Source organism: Protopterus annectens, chromosome 2.part1 (genome assembly GCF_019279795.1).
Source record: "Protopterus annectens isolate FY-2018-M chromosome 2.part1, PAN1.0, whole genome shotgun sequence".
In the NCBI taxonomy this organism is placed as follows: Eukaryota; Metazoa; Chordata; order Ceratodontiformes; family Protopteridae; genus Protopterus; species Protopterus annectens.
In genome coordinates, this window is record NC_056729.1 from 1,462,947,946 (window position 1) to 1,462,967,198 (window position 19,253).

General features: G+C 39.0%; 1 protein-coding gene across 1 annotated transcript in view; it reads left to right on the forward strand.

The window, feature by feature from the left end:
* Positions 1–19,253, forward strand: part of RFC1 (replication factor C subunit 1) — a 1,497,679-nt gene that overhangs the window by 1,179,419 nt on the left and 299,007 nt on the right. Inside the window, exon 19 of the mRNA XM_044063570.1 lies at positions 10,686–10,803. Within this exon, the coding sequence (XP_043919505.1) occupies positions 10,686–10,803 (118 nt within the window). The remainder of the gene's footprint in view (positions 1–10,685; positions 10,804–19,253) is intronic.

The following is a 19,253-nucleotide window of genomic DNA, read 5'->3' on the forward strand; positions in this document are numbered from 1 at the left end:
CAGTGTGTCTGACTATGGAGTCACCTATGACAAGTATGTTTGGTGTTGTATTTGGCCTTAAGGGCTGTGACTGCTTTGCACACTGCTTTTGTGGTTTATGTGTTGCTTGTGGGGTGTCTTGAGGTAGCAGTTGTTTGGGTGTCTGCTTTGGAGGCCTCTGCTGTTTAGGTAAATTTTTACTCAGAGCCTCCGAGTATGTCTTTGTGTGTTTGTGTTTGATTCAGTGGAGTGGTAGCATTATGTGAGGCTGGTTTTGTGGTGTGTGTAGTTGCCTTCTCCTCCTGTCTGGTCTTGCCAGTCCTGAGTTGAGAGAGCTCAGCCTCCAGTTTTGCTAAATAGCTGCATCTCTCGCAAGTGTTTGTGTTATGTGGGAGGAGGAGAGGGTTGTCTGTGTACATGAGGCAGTTATAACATTGCCTCAAGATTCCCAGATTCACCAGCTGGACCGGAGAGGAGATTGACAACTGACCTTTTTACATGCTAGAATAATATTGGGAATTCCTTAATTGAAAACAAGGGCCAGTGGGGAGTGAGAGTGTAGTGCTTTTAATTTTTAGTGCTGACTTATATAATTGCTTTAGTGAGCAAGTGCCAGGTAACTTGAGTGCAATGTGTTACAAGTAACTAAATGCAAAAACGACAAACAGTAACTTTCTTTCAAGTGAAACAAGGAAATAAGTACAGTAAGCAATGCAGATATCACTAGTGATCCACAGAAGCGCTGAGAAGTTGCGTATTAGGTGGAATTAGCTTCCAGGGAAATAACAAGCAAACAAACAACAAGCATATAAACAAAGCTAGATTCAGCAGATATATCAGTAACATATCCAAGTACGATAGTTAATTAGTTTTTCTATAAGACCCATTGCTCCTACTACTATTGGAACTGTTTGGGTATCCTTCTTCCATATTACCCTCATTTATACCTACAAACCTGGTATTTTATGACTGTCTCTCTTTGTAAGACACTGTAGTCACTGGGTGTAACAATTTCAATGATCAGTGCTACTTTGTCTTCTTTTCCTGGACTACTATATCTGGCTTTCTCACATCTGTTTTTTGAACTGTTGGTAATGGGTGATCTCATGTGATATAAATGTAATCATTTTCTATAATGCTTTTGTGGCTGATGTTTCCAATGCATCTCAGCTGCTTCAGTGTAATGTTTGCACAGTCCCCAATGCAACAGTCTTGCTGCATTATTATGCCTTTCAGTATAGTCCTCCTGCCATTAGTATATTACAGCCAGCAACAAGGCGTGCAACGGTTTCCAATTCTGTTTTACAAAACCTACATTTGTCTGTTTCTCCCACATGTTCAGTGGACTTTGTAAACCAATGTGTATGTAGTCCACTGTCTTGGGCCGCAAATATTAACCTTTCTTCTTTTGGTTTAAATTCACCTCACCTTAACCATTCCCGTGTTTGATCATGATTGACACGAGGTTGTTCCAAGAGTTTTTTATACTTGCAACTATATTTATGCATTTTCTACATTTCTTGCCTTCTCATCTGATCGTACACCGTCCATTTTTTTTTTTTTGGCACATTCAGTTGCTGCCTGATTTTTACTTCTGGTTTAATTTCCATTCCCACTTGACACCAATATGCTTCTACTAAACTAAGCAGGGAAGTCATCTTAGACTTATTCTTTTCATGTTTTAAAACTTTCACTACATTTGGGTCATGTGAGGTCAACAGATATGTACGCAGTCCTATAATTATAGATCTATACATGTAATCAGTTTTTGAGAAGCTCCATACCTCCTTCAGAATGGGAAATATATTGTCCTGGTATACACTGATTTTTTTTTATAAATCATTTGAGCATATGAAGCATTCTTGTTTTCCTGTCAAACAGATCCAACAGCTTTTGGGGCCAGTCAGTCACTCCAAAACTGTAAGTTAGGACAGGAAGAGCAAATTGGTTTATAGCTTGGACTTTGTTCCTAGATGTCAGCGCTGTTTTCAGTATTAATTTTAGTCTTATAAAATATTCCTTGCTATGTTATATTTGCATTTGTTCATGTTTTATTGTTGATCATTCTTCAGTTCCCAAATACTTATACACTGCCTCGTCCTCAAGTTTTTTTTATCACATTCCTGTCCTAGGCTGATGTTTTCTTGGTGCTGCAGCTTTCCTGCTTTAAAGGTTGCTTTTGCAAATTTATCAAGACCAAATGACATTCTTATATAATCTGAAAAATGTTGACCACTTGCAGTTGTGCTTTCAGTTCCTCTTCTGATGAACTGTACAGTTTTAAGTCATCCACAAAAAGATGATGAGAGGTCTTTACGCTGTCATTTTCTGGAGCCAAATTGTAGCCGTGACCTAATCTGTCAAGTTGATAGCTTAATGGGTTAAGGGCAAAACAAAAGAGCCAGAGTAAGAGTCACCTTAGAATATCCCCCTTTCAATTGTTATCAATGGAATAATAATTTGTCTCTTATCATGGGTTTGCCACTGTTTTATTGTTGCTGTAATGTAACCAGTGTAGGGTCTGTCTTAAACATTTTTAAGCACTGTCTGTGAATGTGGAATACTGTTACATGCTTTTTTGTAATCTATCCATACCATACTTAGATTCTTCCCCTTTTTACAGTAATTCAATAATATTCTCTATGGCTGTTGCTATTCTTAATGATCTGCATCCAAAATCCCCCTTACTCCATATTTCTTGAATTTCATCATTCTCCCTTTCCACTTTGAGTTATAACTTTGTTATGCATATGAACCTCAACTGTACAACTCTAAAATATTTTTTCAAATCAGGTAATCCAAAACCCACCACCATCCGAGACAGCTTGTCAGAGAGGAACCTTCCCACTTTAATTTTTGCCTCCAATCCCTCATAACATCCTCCTGATTAACCTTAGTGTGTCAGGTAATGCAAATGCCTCCATTGCTCTACTCATAAAATCTCAGCTTACGCTGTCGAATGCTTTCTCTTAATCGACTTGCCACCAACAACAGTATTTTGTACACTCTCCTTCCATCTGGATCATTATTTTAAACTATGTTGATCCAGCTCTATCAATTTTGGCAACATGTTTGCCTTTCTTTAATGGACTGAAACACTTTATAATCGTGGTTTAAAGTTGAAATGGGCCTATATGAAGCTGGTTCTGATGGATCTTTACTGTTTGGTATTTCAGCCACCAGACATTTTTCTCTGAATGTTGGTGTTTTCCCCTCCTTCTAAAATACTGTGTTAAACAAAACCTTACAGATATTTATCACTTTCTTCCTTCCTTCCTTCCTAACTTCCAAACTTCCACAGGAATACTATCTAGTCCTGGAGACTTTCCTGCAGATTGTTTTTTATGTTGCCTTGTTTATCTCATCTCATACTGTAATTGTTCATTGTTGAACCTCCTGTACCTCTAACCTTGGCATACTTCTGTTTGTGCTGTTTCTTGATTTCCACATATGTCTCTGCTGTATACAAATTGTCATAACATTTCTAAAATATCTGATTATTTTTCTTGTCATAGGCTCCCTAAGTTTAGCAAGAACCCTTTCTACTTTGAAGTCGTTATGCTAAAAGTTTTTGTGCTCTGGAATTATCAGGAAAAAAAAGTTGCTTAACAGCAGTCTTTCTAAACTCATGCATATTATCCAAATACTCCTTGTTTTCACTTTATCATTGTGCAGTTGCCCTTCTTCTGTGAGATTTTGCCTTCTGCAATATTTTAAACTTAGTCAGACCCTCTAAGTAATTCCTTTTACTACTTAAACATATTTTTTTTCTTTTTCTTTTATTTCTACCCAGCTTTTAAAATCCACTTTCATTGTATCCGACTCACTAGCTATATAACTTATCAAGAAATTTCTATGTTCCCTAATAACTCTCAAGTAATATCTACTACCCATTTCTTAAATTCCTCTCTTTTTAACAGGAAGGTAGAGAAGTGCCACTGTCTTACTTTTACCCTAATACTCTGCATTTTTATCTTACTTGTTATTGGCACATGATCTGAAATAGTTATTGGATGTATGTCAAAGCTTTCAGTTAAATGCTCATGTTTATGTGAAATACAGTTTCTACCTAGTCAAGCCCCAGTTAATGTTCCTTGGGGGAATAATGTGTAAATTCTCTGGAGTATTTACTACTGAATTCATATCTTCCATACCAAATATTTCATATATTTCTTCAGAAATCTATCCTGTTTTGTTACATTTTCCCTTCTAGGTCCCCCAAATTCCATTCCCCACCTGTAAGTAATATTCATTGCTGAAAGCTGATTATTTGTTACAAAATTTCCTTAAGCTCCATAATAGCAGTTTTAGGTAGAGCATAAATACATGCCAGCATAATCTTCTTCCCTTGCTAGTAGCCCCTTACTACCTCAAATCTGCCATTATAATTTTTCTTCCTCTTTCAGTATTCCTCCCGAAATCCTTTCTTTATCAAATTCACATGCTCATTTCTTTCCAGATGCGTCTCCTGTAACATTGCTATTTGCACTCTGTGTATCTTAATATAATTCGGTACTTTTTCCTTTTTGTATAGGCATGTGATGCCATTCACAATTCAAAATGATATGGATGGAGTAGTAGTTATGATAAGAAGTTATTCCTACCTAAAATATGACAGTCTTTTTAAATATCTATTGCCAGCTTTTGTGTTGCACGCAAGCACTAATGTTTGGCAGGCTATTTTATACAGTTGTTTCTTGTAATCTCCATTTGAACCTATGTCATATTTTACAAGCAGTCCCTTAGATTTTATGCAGAGAAATGTCCTTCAATCATCCTCTATTAATGCAGCAACTGACAATGTCTGGATTTCAGTGGAAGCCACTTTAGCAATTTGTCACTCCAAGGAAATTCATCTAAAAACGACAGGTTACTACATATCAGTCTCTGAAAGAAGTACAACCTATAGACTCTTGACATCCTTCCAAGATATCTTAATTCAAGGACACTTTCTGGTCTTTGCAGATGACACCACTGCAGTAGGGGATATGTCCACAAACAAGGGAACCCAAATTCATTAAAGTTTGTAAAAGGTGACGACCTGTTCTGACACTAGGCCTTTCAGCTCAGTCTTCATATTGCGTATTTGTGAATCTTTCAGAAATACAGAATGAATTTGCAAATTCACTGAGCAGGCTTATGAATGGTAACTGGATTTACAGACTTTGCCTGGTATTGCACAGATGTGTTGTATGCCCAAAAATTGCTTGTTTGACCATTATCTCCGTAATTCTGGCTTTTTGCTTGAGCACAGTAAGCATTAGCTTTTTTTCAGGGAGTCACTCTGGAAAGTCTGTGAGAGGATACTTGTAGAAGGAACGTGTGTGTATCCATGAGCAAACACGTGCATGTATATTCACAAGTACATACATGCGTCTCTCTCTCTCTCTCTCTTTGTACATATGAATGAAATAAAAGTTGATCACAGCAAGTTTTCACTGTAACTGATCCTTCTTCAGGTTCACAAACATTAAAACAGTAAGGACCACTTCTTTATAAAGATAAAAAATCATTTAAAACAGCCAGTGAATGCACATTCTTCTTTTTTGATTTTTAGCAGTGATACAATTCCTGCAGTATTTAGACTTGGCTATCATTTCATTTCACATTTTAACAGTGAGCAGTGTAGGATTCCCCTTTTATGAATAACCTTTTTTTTTAACTACATCTGCAATATGATGCAGAGTTTTTTAGGTTCAGTTTTATATGTTTTTTTTAAAGCATTTAGCATGTTATTGTTCAGTATACCTCTTAAGTGTTTGAGTATTCTTACAAGGAGCATTCTTTCAGTTTTTCCAGAAAATCATTTTACTTATAGAAACGCACGTGTGTGTTGTCTTTTCGGCTTTTCCTGGTTAGGGGTCGCCACAGCGGAACTCCAGTCAGCTAATGATTGGCAGTCTATTTTTATGGTGCCGAGTTGCCAGCCCGACGCCCAACCTTCAGCGAAGGCAACTTATAGAAATGCGTACAGTGCTTTTATTGTAATGGTTTCCATAGTTGTCTTTAAAGTACTGATTAACATTATTGTGAATGACAAAGCTGTTAGAAACAACATATTTGAGTGCCACATAACAAACAATTGTGTATACCACATTTATTAGATTGCTCAGTTTGGGAAGGAACTTGGACAAATGTGGAAAATATTCCTTTTATTTTTCTGGCTCTCCTGAATATGTGGGGCAAACTTGGAAATATTTAGATAAGCATATTTACTACATCAAGTGTCCCAGAACCTTTTAATTGTCCTTTCTGCTTGCCACTGGCTGAATGGAAATAATGGCATCATTCGATCCATAAATTTAACATAATGCCTGCCCCACGTGTTTTTCAGTGCCTTTGCTTCTCCTAGATATAATGCTATTCTAAACATTTATGTGTTACTGATGTCTGAAGGTAACAGAACTGCCCCTTGCTAGAAGCTGAGCTTTAATGCATGGCAGACCAGTTCTGATATTGGGTCTTTCTGTTCCTGAGTATTTCCTGAATATAGTTCTTAGGAATATTTATTATATACCATGGATAACAGCTTTGTGCATATTCAGTGCTTTTATTGGGTACATCTTTCTTTGCTATCCCTCTGCCCAGACCATTAGACTTTTTTAAAATTAGTCATGTACAGGAACAAGCAGTCCTTTCCATACTCAAATTAAATTCTAGCTTAGAGGTGTATAAGACTTTGTTAAACCTTTCATTAAGCTGTTATCTGTAAAAATGTCTAAATAGTTTTACATTTTTAAACATTTTTCAAAAAAAAAAAAAAAAACAATTCTTTCTTAAAAGCCAAATATATAGGGTATGTATTGGTAAAAGATCGCTACTGCCTTGCTAACAGCTTCCATTCTTTCATTATGACTGATGTTACTGTACAAGGAGTTGATATTGCTACAAGATCTGATTTATTTTATTTTACATTTGTTGACCGGGTTTGTCCAACTGAACTGAGTAGCCCTTTTTCAACAGAGGCCCGAGGAGAAAAGCTCCCCAGTTTTTACAATTTTTGAATTTGAGTATCAGCAGGTTACAATGTATACATGCAAGGAAATACAGTTTTACAGAAAATAGTAGAAAATCATAATAAGCGTAAGTAAAAGAAGTTATGCAATACAAAATGTTTTTAATAAAATAGCGAAAAAAATTCTATAGTGTTTGTAGTTATTTCTTGAGATATGTGACATCAAAAGTGGAAATGAGAGATGAAGTAGAGTGATACTTTAAGGAGGTTAAGAACTAAAAGGATTTGTAGTTTTGGTGATTACACATGTTTGAGGCTAGAGTGTAACTGACAGATTAAGTAAGGAAAAGACGACAGGTAGTTGAGTGACTTGTAGGATAGTAAGGTGGTTCAGGAAGGGATGGGTGCAGAGGCAGGACCAGTGAGTTTGTAGGTATACTCTAGTGGCAGTTTTGAATTGGTTTGGATGTTTGAGAGACCTGATTTCTAGTGGTAATTTGTTCCACGATATGGTAGGATTGTAGCTGTAGAGGTTGCAGGCAATTTTAGTCTTTGGTTTGTATATTTGTAGCAGGTTTAGGTCAGAGCTATGTAGAGACCTAGTAGGGGAATATTGAGAGATGAGGGGAGATTGGCTAGGGCAGAAGGACTGCAGGTATATTATTGAGTGAATTATTTGTAGTTGTGAGAATAGAAGCTGGTGAGGTAATTCCAACCAGTTTAGGTATCTTCATGAAAGACAATGATGTGATTAATTATAATACATGTATTCGCATTTTTAAATACTTCCTTATAATGCCAAGTCTTTACTTTTCATTTTTTTTTTCCCTTCCTTCAATAGGGCCTGGGAAAGACTGCAAATGTATATTTAAGGGGAACATTAGCTAATATTGGGCATATAGGACTGAGGACTCCCTTCAGGAGGTGTATGCTAGAGTGTTCCTCCAAGTTTCATTCACCCACTGCAAACTGTTCGCATTGTTAGACTGTGGTCGTGTTATAAGTGAGTTCCTGTTTTATTTTTAAAAAAATTCTATCTGCCTTCACTAACAAACTGTACCACCTTCAAATTATCCCTTTCTGACAGGGTACATATCCTTTTGTAAGACTCTGATGCATCTTTTTCTTACGGCTAACTGTCCCAGCATTTTATTTCAACTCCTTTGCTGTACCTTGTGGTAGAGGCAGTATTTCCAAGGTATTCCTCATAATCCTCAGTTAAATTTCTGAGAGTCTCAATTGACTTCATGCTTTCAGCAGGCACCGTTTTGGAGGTGTCATTTTGTTTTTTAAGAATTTAGAGTTACTTTCATAAGCAGCACCCCTACCACCACATTAGCAGAATTTTATTCAAGGAAGTACCACTTTATGTAGTAATGATAAAAAAATGGCTTCTTTTCTGCAAATGCTGCCACCAAATTATCGTGTTGCAATTTTTTATTCATAAATTGTAAATCTCTCATGTTTGTAAAAGGGTTCTGATCATTGGAAAATTGATGATGCGTTACCATATGACAGTCTTAATAGTTATCACATATTGTTGTCAAGAGAGTAATGCTTATTCTTTGTAGTTCTGCATCCACAAATAATTCTGGGGTATTTTTTCCCTGTTATACAGTGGATATAAAAAGTGTACACACCCCTGTTAAAATGCCAGGTTTTTGTGATATAAAAAATGAGACCACAGTAAATCATTTCAAAACTTTTCCCACCTTTAAAGTGACCTATAACCTGTGCAATTCAATTGAAAAACAAACAAATCTGTTAGGGGAAAAATATAAAAAATAAACGCACAATAAGCTGGTTGCATAAGTTTGCACACCCTTAAACTAATACTTTGAAGCACCTTTTGCTTTAATTACAACGTTAAGTCGTCGTGGGTACACACCTGCCATCAATTAGAGACTCTGATTAACCCCAAATAAAGTTCAGCTATCCTAGTAGGATTTTCCTGACATTTACTCAGTTGCCTGCGACACCAAAAGCCATGGTTCGCAGAGAGCTTACAAAGCATCAAAGGGATCTCATTGTTGAAAGGTATCAGTCAGGAGAAGGGTACAAAAAATTTCTACAGTATTGGATATACCATGGAACACAGTGAAGACAGTCATCAAAAAGTGGAGAAGGTATGGGACAACAGTGACATTGCAAAGAACTGGACGTCCCTCCAAAATTGATGAAAAGACAAGATGAAAACTGGTCAAGGAGGCTGCCAATAGACCTACAACAACACTGAAGGAGCTGCAGGAATTTTTGGCAAGTAATGGTTGTGGTACTACATGTGCCAACAATCTCCTGTATTCTCCATATGTCTGGCCTATAGGGTAGGGTTGCAAGACGGAAGCCTTTTCTTACACAGAAAAACATCCAGGCCCGGCTAAAATTTGCAAAACAATACATAAAGTTTCCCAAAAGCATGTGGGAAAATGTGTTATGGTCTGATGAGACCAAGGTTGAACTTTTTTGCCACAATTCCAAAAGGTATGTTTGGCGCAAAAACAACACTTCACATCACCAAAAGAACACTATCCCCATGATGAAACATGGTGGTGGGCAGTATCATGCTTTGGGGTTGTTTTCTTCATCTGGAACTAGGGCTTTAGTCAAGGTGTGGGAATTATGAACAGTTCCAAATACCAGTCACTTTTGGCCCAAAACCTTCAGATGTCTGCTAGAAAGCTGAAGAGAAAATTCACCTTTCAACACAACAGTGGACCCCCCAAGCATACATCCAAATCAACAAAAGAATGGCTTCATCAAAAGAAAATAGTTTTGGAACGGCCCAGCCAGAGCCCAGACCTAAATCCAATAGAAAATTTGTGGGGTGACCTGAAAAGCACTGTGCACAAGAGATGCCCTCACACTTTGACAGATTTGGAGCACTTTTGCAAGCAAGAGTGGGCAAATATTGCCAAGTCAAGATATGCCATGTTGATAGACTCCTGCCCAAGAACACTGAATGCTATGATTAAATCAAAAGGTGCTTCAGCAAAGTATTAGTTTAAGGGTGTGCACACTTATGCAACCAGCGTATTTTACGTTTTTTATTTTTTTCCCTAAAAGATTTGTTTGCTTTTCGATTGAATTGTATAGGTTATAGGTCATATTAAAGGTGGGAAAAGTTTTGAAATGATTTTTTTGTGGTCTCATTTTTTTATATCACAAAAACCTGGCATTTTAACAAGGGTGTGTACACTTTTTATATCCACTGTAGGTAAACTGTCAGTATAACAATATAGTTTACTTGAACAGTTTTTTTTTAACTGTATAATGTTTTTCTGCTTCTTTGCATTACCAGTGTTGAAATGGAACAACAAACAGTATATTTTAATTTTACAGAAGCACAACTCACCGCGTATTCAAAGATGTATATGACAGCTCTTATTTTAGTCTTTAATTCATTCTCCCGAAAGCAGCTTTTGAAGTTTGTACTTTTAACTCCCAGTGGTTGTATTCTGACCCATTTGACAAAATCAGATAATAACCTTATACTTCAAGCAAATGTCTATATCAGTACAACCGTACATACTACATAAAAAGGGTAGATGGCGAACTGTTTCACACAAACTAATCTTTATAGTGATCACAGTAGGAAGATTTTTTTAAGACGCCATAAATATTAAGTTTGTAATGATTTGTAAACAGTTTAGTGTCTCAATATGCAGCAATTTCTGTACTGAAAAAAAGATGAACATTGTGGTAATTTCCCTGAAGAATGCATATTAAACCACACGTTTTGTCATTCTGTTAGGGGGGACCTTAAGAAGCACTTAATGTTACTGAGTAAAACTGCTGACAGCATTTGTGATGGAGATTTGGTTGACAGGCAAATTCGCTCCAATCAGTCTTGGGGGCTTCTTCCAACACAAGTAAGTACTCCTCTTGGTCTGCAGTTTCATTTAGGATGTATATTTTCTGTAAGTCAGTTTTGAATACTTTTGTACTGTTTAAGAAGATTAATTAGAGAGTGCAAACAATTGATGCTGCTAACCTTTTTAGTAAGTGGTGACCCAGTATATCTTGGCCTTCTCTGCAGAATGTTTTGCATAATGTCATGAGTTATTAAAAGTATATGATGTCATCATCATCATGACCCCCCCCCCTTTTTCCCATTTTTCTACATGGGGTCGGGGTATTGTGTTAACTGTCGCCAACTCTCTCGATTCAGTGCTACACTCCTGCCTTCTTCAACACTCATGCCTGTCACAGATCTTCTTTCACACAATCCAGCCAACTCTTTCCTTAACGTCATTGTTTCCTCTTACCTTCTTCCTGTCTATCCTAAGTCTTCCTCACCCGATTTTTTTCTGCCTTTCTACATGTGCCCAAACCATCATAATCTGTTCTCTTTGATCTTTTCTGCAATTGAAGCTACTTTGGCTTCTGCTTATGTCCTCATTTCTTCCCCTGTCCCACATTGTGCATCCTACGGCCTTTCTCAGGCACTTCATTTCCATCACCTCTAGCTTCTTCAACTATTCTGTCTTTACTGCCCAGGTTTCTGTACCATACAGTAGTACTGGTCACACCACTGTCTTGTACACCTTACTTTTCAGCTTCTTTGGCATTCTTCTGTCATAGTCTACACCTGATAATCTTGTTAGTTGGCTGCAGCCTCTCTGATTCTAGCTTTGACCTCTTCATTCAGACTACCCTTCTCCTCAACTACCCCTTTCAGATACTTGAAGCGGTTTACCTGTTCCACTATTTTCCTTTCTGTTTTTATTCTCAGCTTCTTCTGAGTTCCCCAATTTGCTGCCATTACCACCATCTTATCTGTGCTTAGTTTAAACCCATGTGCCCTTCAGATTTACATTCCATTCTCCTATCCTTGGCTGAAGTTCTAGCTCAGAGCCTGCCTGCACTGGCACATCATCTGCATACAGCAGATTTGTTGATCCCTCCCCTCCAACCTGTTTGCTAATGTAGTCCATCACCAGTATAAATAGCAGTGGTCTCAGAGCTGAACCCTGATGTACACCCACTCCCACTGGGAGCCCCTCTGTGAGGTCGAACACTGTTCGTACTTGAGTCATTGGGTCCTTGTACATAGCCTGCACTAATTCTGCAAATGTTTCTGGGACTTCAAACCACCACAGTACTGCCCAGATCAGCTTTCTTGGGACCTTGTCATATGCTTTCTCCAAGTCTAGGAATGCCCAGTTGGACTCTGTCCTCATCTCTAGCTTCTTCTCAATGCAAACAGCAGGTCATTTGTGCTGCATCCTGATCTGAATCCAAACTGCTCATCTCCCATCTTGCTTTCTACAACTGTTCGTATCCGTTTATCAGTCACCCTGTCCAGAACTTTCATGTATATGATGTCACTGATTATTAAATGTATATGATGTCATGTGTTAGTAAAGTTAAACGTGTACTCTTAGATTGTGATGATTGTCTAATGTAGCATTGTGAGGCCTTGTTACATAACTTCAGAACAGCTGATGTTTTCAAAGCGTTTGCAAGAACAGCTATAACTAGTACACAGAACATTTGTGAAGAGTTAATCGTACCCTACAAGCCTGGTAAGACTGGGTGGACCACTGCTTTGATACAAGTAAGAAAAAAGGACCTGACCAAAGCTAGATTTTAATTTAGTCCAAAGTTCTGAAGAAAAACACTATAATTTGAGAACTCTGCTAGTACACAGCTAGTACACCTTGGTGCTCTCCCTCAGGCAGATGGTGGCAAGAAGGGTAACCAAACAGGCAATGAGACCTGCTCCAAGACTTATGACATATCCAGAAGAAATTTTGGAAGACTTTAGGACTTACTGTTAGACCCTTTACAGTGGTCCCTGTTCAAACAGGTGTCCTTATTTTATTTATTCATGCATGCATTAATTTATTCATTCACTCCCTCATCATGTAGGTGGAGTCGTCTGTGGAACACTTTCACGTACAGTATGACAGCATAAGAATATTTATAGTTTAACATTTGAATAGTTACACAGTCTGTTTATAACAGATGTATAAACAGTACCAGAAATGTACGCATCGTATGTATTTTCAGAAATAACCCACAACTTTTGTAAAGCAAGTTAACTGTTAACATGTTGAATGTATTGATAACAAATGTTGGCTCAAAATGAATAGGGTGGATTATTATTGCGTTAGTTTTAATGGGAGTTGTTGTCAAGTGTATTGGGTACATTATGAGATTTATTTTGGTACAATGGTTCAAGTGACTACTACTTTTTTCCTGAAAAGTAAAGTAATCAGTTCACTTCTAATCTCTTAAGGCAGATAGTTCCACTTGGGTACTGCTTTGCTGAAAAACTTTTCTTCTAGCCTGATGGATCTGTGTTTTTTGAAAACTGAGAAGACTTAAAATCTTTGCTTGAAGATTGTAGGGGAGTGTTTGATGTGAAGTCTGTTAGTGGAAGACAGTAGTGATTGTACACAAATTTGAATGATTCTGGATCATCATCATCAGCCCCCTTTTTCCCATTTTTTCTGCATGAGGTCAGGGTATCGTGTTAATTGTCACCAACTCTATTGATTCAGTGCCACACTCCTGCCTTCTTCAACACTCATGCCTGACTGTCGCAGATCTTTCACACAATCCGTCCATCTTTTTTGCTTCACATCCTCGCTTCCTCTTACCTTCCTGTTTGTCCCAAATCTTCCTCACCAGGTTGCCTTCTGTTTCTCTGTACATGTCCAAACCACTGTAACCTGTTCTCTGTGTTTTTTTCTGCAATTGGAGCTACTTTGGCTTCTGCTCTTATGTACTTATTTCTTCGTCTGTCCCACAGTGTGCATCCTACCTCCCTTCTCAGGCACTTAATTTCCATTAGCTCTAGCTTCTTCAACTGTTCTGCCTTTACTGCCCAGGTTTCTGTAACATACAGTAGTACTGGTCACACCACTGTGTTGTACAACATACTTTTCAGCTTCTTTGGCATTCTTCTGTCATAGACTACATCTGACACTCTATGCCAGTTGACTGCAGCCCCTCTGATTCTAGCTTTGATTTTTTCATTCAGACTTCCCTTCAGCTTAACCATCCCTCACAGATATTTGAAGCTGTTTACCTGTTCCACTATCTTCCCTTCTGTCTCTTCTCAGCTTCTGCTTTCCCCAGTTTGCTGCTATTACCACCATCTTATCTGTGCTTAGTTTCATCCCATGTGCCTTCAGTTTTGCATTCAATTCTCCTATCCTTTGCTGAAGTTCTAGCTCAGAGTCTGCCTGTAATGCCACATCATCTGCATACAGCAACTTTGTTGGCCAGCCCCCTGCAACCTGTTTGCTAATGTAGTCCATCACCAATGTGAACAGCAGTGGGGTCAGAGCTGAACCCTGGTGTACACCCACTCGTAAACCCCTCTGTCAGGCCGAACACTGTTTGTACTTGTCATTCAGTTCTTGTACATAGCCTGCACTATTTCTACCAATGTTTCTGGGACTTCAGACCACCGCAGTACTGTCCAGATCAGCTTTCTTGGGAGCTTGTCATATGCTTGAGTGATTCTGGATAACACAGGTTTTTTTTTTTTTTTTTTTTTTACCCTTCTTGTTTTGGTCCATAACTCTCCTATTCTCACCCTGGAACAAGACTTTTATGGCTCCCATTACATTGTAAGCACAGTATGTTATTTATATAAGCAAAGATCCAAGGTTGAAACAGTGTCCTGATGAGCTTGAACCCTAAGAGGGTGTTTTGATCTTTATCTTTGGCAGGGATATTTATTCTGTAATGCTGGGCCAAGCTTGGGAAAGGCATGTTCTCCAGTGGATGTTTTAAATTGGGGGGGGGGGGTATATTACTGTGATGATGTCTGCTTCTCAGTGAGTATATTTACTCTCTGAATGGGAATTGTCTTTTCAAGGGGATAGCAATATCCCTCATTTATAACTTTAAACATGAGAGCACCTAAGAGATAGGTTAATCTTTCTTTTACAGGAAGCCAATTAAAGCTGTATAGTAGAGTTCAGTATTATCCATAAGTAAGGCAACCACCTTTATCATTCTTATAAGAAATGCGCAGTCCGGGACTGAACCGTCTGAAAACAGCTAAAGTTAACTTTGAGTATGTGTCTACCTGTTTGTGCCAGTATTCATTATCCCCTGGAGAGCACTTTGCTTTGGCTTGTAAGCACCCCCCCCCACACACACACACACACACACACACTCTTCTTCCATTTTCTCTCTTATTCCCTTCTGTTAGCAAATAGTATCCATAACTGATAAATACTGTGTGTTAGTTAATTTAAACTTGAGACCACAGTAGCCTACTGATACAAGGTTATCCTGTTTTTCCACCTGAGAAATGGTTAAGAAATTACTTAGTTTCAGAGCAGTCCTTGGTCAATTCTGATTGTTTCTTAAACACAAACTTGTCTTTGCTTTGGCTCATTAGCAGCAGTACAAAAGAACTGCCTGCTCACACCCTTGTTCTCCCCCTTCCCTGTTTATTACCAATCCCAAAGTTAATAAATATTGCCTGTGGCAGGCACCATTTTTAAAACTACAACCACCCTTTGAGCACCTCATGCTTCGCTTTGCCATAGAACTTCTTAAAACCGCCTGAACTGGGGCACAGCTAACTGATAGTTTGTGTAAATACAGGGTACCTACCTGAGTCTCCATATTCACTGTCATATGTTCATTTATCAATTTACTCTGTTGCCTGATTGTTTCCATCCCCCTCATAAGAGCAACTAACAGGGTCTCTACCCGCTTCGCTCCCTACCCTGCCCCCTATTCCCTCCCATCCCCAGTGGTCTTATCTTTATTACACTCACCCCTCCCATCTTTCCAATAGCCAACCACAGCATTAAACCCAACACTACCTCCTCCATCTTCCCACTACTATCGCTCCTCCTCAGCTAACATGTATAAGCATACCTTACCTATGCTCACTGCATGCACTCTCCTTGCATATCTTAATCCTACCAAAACTCCATCATTCCCCCACTCGACCACTACCACTGTACTAGTACTCACACCGTCACTCATGTCTCACCCTCACTCAGCTCCCCTCAAACCAACTCAAGAACCATCCCATTGCACCCCCCCCCGCATATTCTAGCAACTATATTACTCAAACATAAAGCATCCCTACAACTTAACATAGTAACCCACCCACCATACCTGTTAACCACAGAGCACAATCATAAAGTTTCCCTAATAAACAAACACATTCAAAAACTGAGAAAACTAATAACCTCATGCATATGAAAACTAGCCCTAAGTGGAGACATCCACCCCTAACCCTGGCCCTACCATCTCCAACCCCAATCCTAATAATCAGACTAGAAACCACAACTTCGCCCATATCACAGCCAATAGAAAGCCAAGTGACTTCCTTCGACTAAGCCTAAATATTACAAGTATATCCAACAAAGTCCATGAACTCTATGCCACCATAGACTTGTACTCCCCAGATATAGTCATCCTGGCAGAAACCTGGCTAAAACCTCACATTACCATTGAACGAATCCTCCCTACCGGTTTTGGCATATTAAGAGTAGACCGGCTAAACAAGAAAGCAGGCGGTGTAGCTATAATATTTAAACAGCATCTAAACATCCAGATCTTAAAATCACATCAGCTCCACAAATAGGCAATGAAGAAATAATATATACCAACCTCAAAATAAACCAAAACAAAACCATCAACATAATTGGATGCTACTTCCCACCTGGCCAAAACATCCCTCCACTAGAAAACCTCCTCAGCTGGTCTACTTACCATCTCCCCCAAGAAACTATAATTTTAGGTGATTTCAATATTGACTGGCAATCCTGTTCTGGCAACCATCCAACCCATCATATAAATCTTCATGGTTTCACCCAACTAGTCCAGTCACCAACCAAGATAAATAAAAACTCCAACAAGCACACTGCCCTGGATTGGATACTAGTCAGTAAGGGCCCCCAGTCATATATAACAGACTGCTTATCAGATAGCCTCAGTGATCACTCCCCAACATTCCTAATCAAAAAATACCTATACCAAGCTAAACCTGTCATCTACCATCAAATATGTAAAAAAACTAAACTTTAACCCACTCACATTCATCTCATCCCTGAAAGAATGTAACTGGCATCCTCTAAAGTACCTCAGTCTTGATGACGCAGTTGAATTTTTTAATACTACCTTCCTGAGCATCCCTAAATTACCATGCCCTTCTAGCACTTTCCAGAACCAAAGCACAACCCCTCCCCATGGCTACAGAAAACCACTAAGTCAGAAATGAAAAGCAGGGATAAAGCCTGGAAGCACTGGCGCTAAACCAAAACCCCCTCAACTAGACAGAAATTCCTAGAGCTATGCAATAGAGTCAAAAAGCTAATAAAACAGGACAAATTCCAATACTACCAGCCTACCCTAGACTCCTCCCAACACAGCCCCAAACAATTCTGGTCTTCCATAAACTCCATCCTCCACCCAGGTAAAGTCAGTATCCCTCCTCCTTACATAACTCACTCCTCCGAAAATATTGCTACCTCATTCAACACACAAACCATACTATCACTAGCTAAACAACACAGCCCCCCCTCCCCTCCAATCCACACCTTCAACTAGTAATCTCCCCACTGCCTTCTCTTTTTCTCTTGTACCTACCTCCAACATAACAACTCTTAACTAAATTTAAGCCCACCAAATTAGCAGCAGACAGCTTCCCAAGTGAATACCTACAAATTGCAGCTGATGGCTCTGGCTTACCCAGTATCCATCTTGATTAACCGATCTCTGTCAGAAAGTTACGTTCCCACACTATGGAAAGTATCATATATAATTCCCCTCCATAAAGGCAGCCCTTCCACAGAACTAACCAATTACTGCCCCATAGCTATTCTCTTTCCAAAATACTAGAGAGATGCATTCACTCTCCGGTCTCAGACTACCTCCTTACTAACAACCTCCTTTCCAATACTCAGCATGGTTTCTGACCAAACCATAGCACCACCACTGCCTTACTCTCCTTTACTAACACTATCCTTCAGCATAAAAACAATGGCTATCTCTCCTCTGCTACTTTACTAGACCTATCTAAAGCATTTGACATGGTCCCACACAACTCATCTCTGTCCTCAATAACCTGCCCTTCTCTGTAGGTCACCAACTGGTTTCAGAGTTACCTGTCTGACCGCCAACAATCCGTTGTATGGCAGAATGATATATCTCCCCAACTACCTGTCTCTATAGGGGTTCCCCAAGGATCCATCCTTGGAACCCTACTCTTCTCTATTTTCACCAATAATCTAGCCTCTGCCACCAAACATGGCACACTCATACAATACGCAGATGACTCCACCATCATCTGCTCAGCCCAGTCCCTACCAAACTGCAAAAAGTCACACAGGAAGCCTTTTCCTGTGTTTGAAGCTTGGTTATCTGATGCCCAATTAATACTCAACCCAAACAAAACTAAAGTACTCGTCTTCCAACCCACCAAACATACTCAAAACAACTCTCACTTTAACATCACAGCAAAAGACAACACCACTATACACCAAACAGAACACACCAAATTGCTAGGAGTGGAAATAGACAAACTAAAATTTGACATTCACATATCATGACCATAAAAAAAGTCCACAAAAAACTAGGAGCGTTATACAGAAATAAGCAACTTCTCACCAAAGCAGCAAAGATTTCAGTAGCAAATTCCCACCTCATCTCCACCCTACTTTATGCCTCTCCAATATATACCAATCTAAGGCAATGCGATCTAAACAAGCTAGAGACCTGCTACAACAAAATCGCCAAATTTGCCACAGGGGCATCCTACCGTAGTCACCACTGTCTCTCACTTGCTGAACTGGACTGGCTTGAACTCCCTCACCACCTTCAATCCTCACTCGCCCACAAACTAGTAAACCATCCACTAAATGTCCCATCCCTACTCCAACCCTATCACCAGACCACGAACATCCAGCAACAAAAATCACTTGCAGATCACTAAAGCCAATAACTGCTGGTGAAGTAGTATTCTCTTGCGCCATAGCCCAGCCACAATTACCTCCGTACCATCCTGCAACCACTTCAAAACTTTACTAAAAGCGCACCTAAAAACATGCTGGCTATGCCCTTCCAACTCCACTCTTATATCACCCACCCCATCCAACCACTACCTTTCTTTCCACCCCACTAACTACCATGATTATAGCACACACGGATGCTCATAAGCCTACTACTTATTATACAGCAGGAACTTCTTATTGTAACAGTTGTTAATGTCTGTTATGTACTTCGCAGATAAAGATTCTAGTTGTGTACTGATGTACTGTTTTTCATCTGTAACTATGTTTGTAATTGTTAATTGCTATGTTAATCAAATTGTTAATCGCTGTGTAAATCCAAT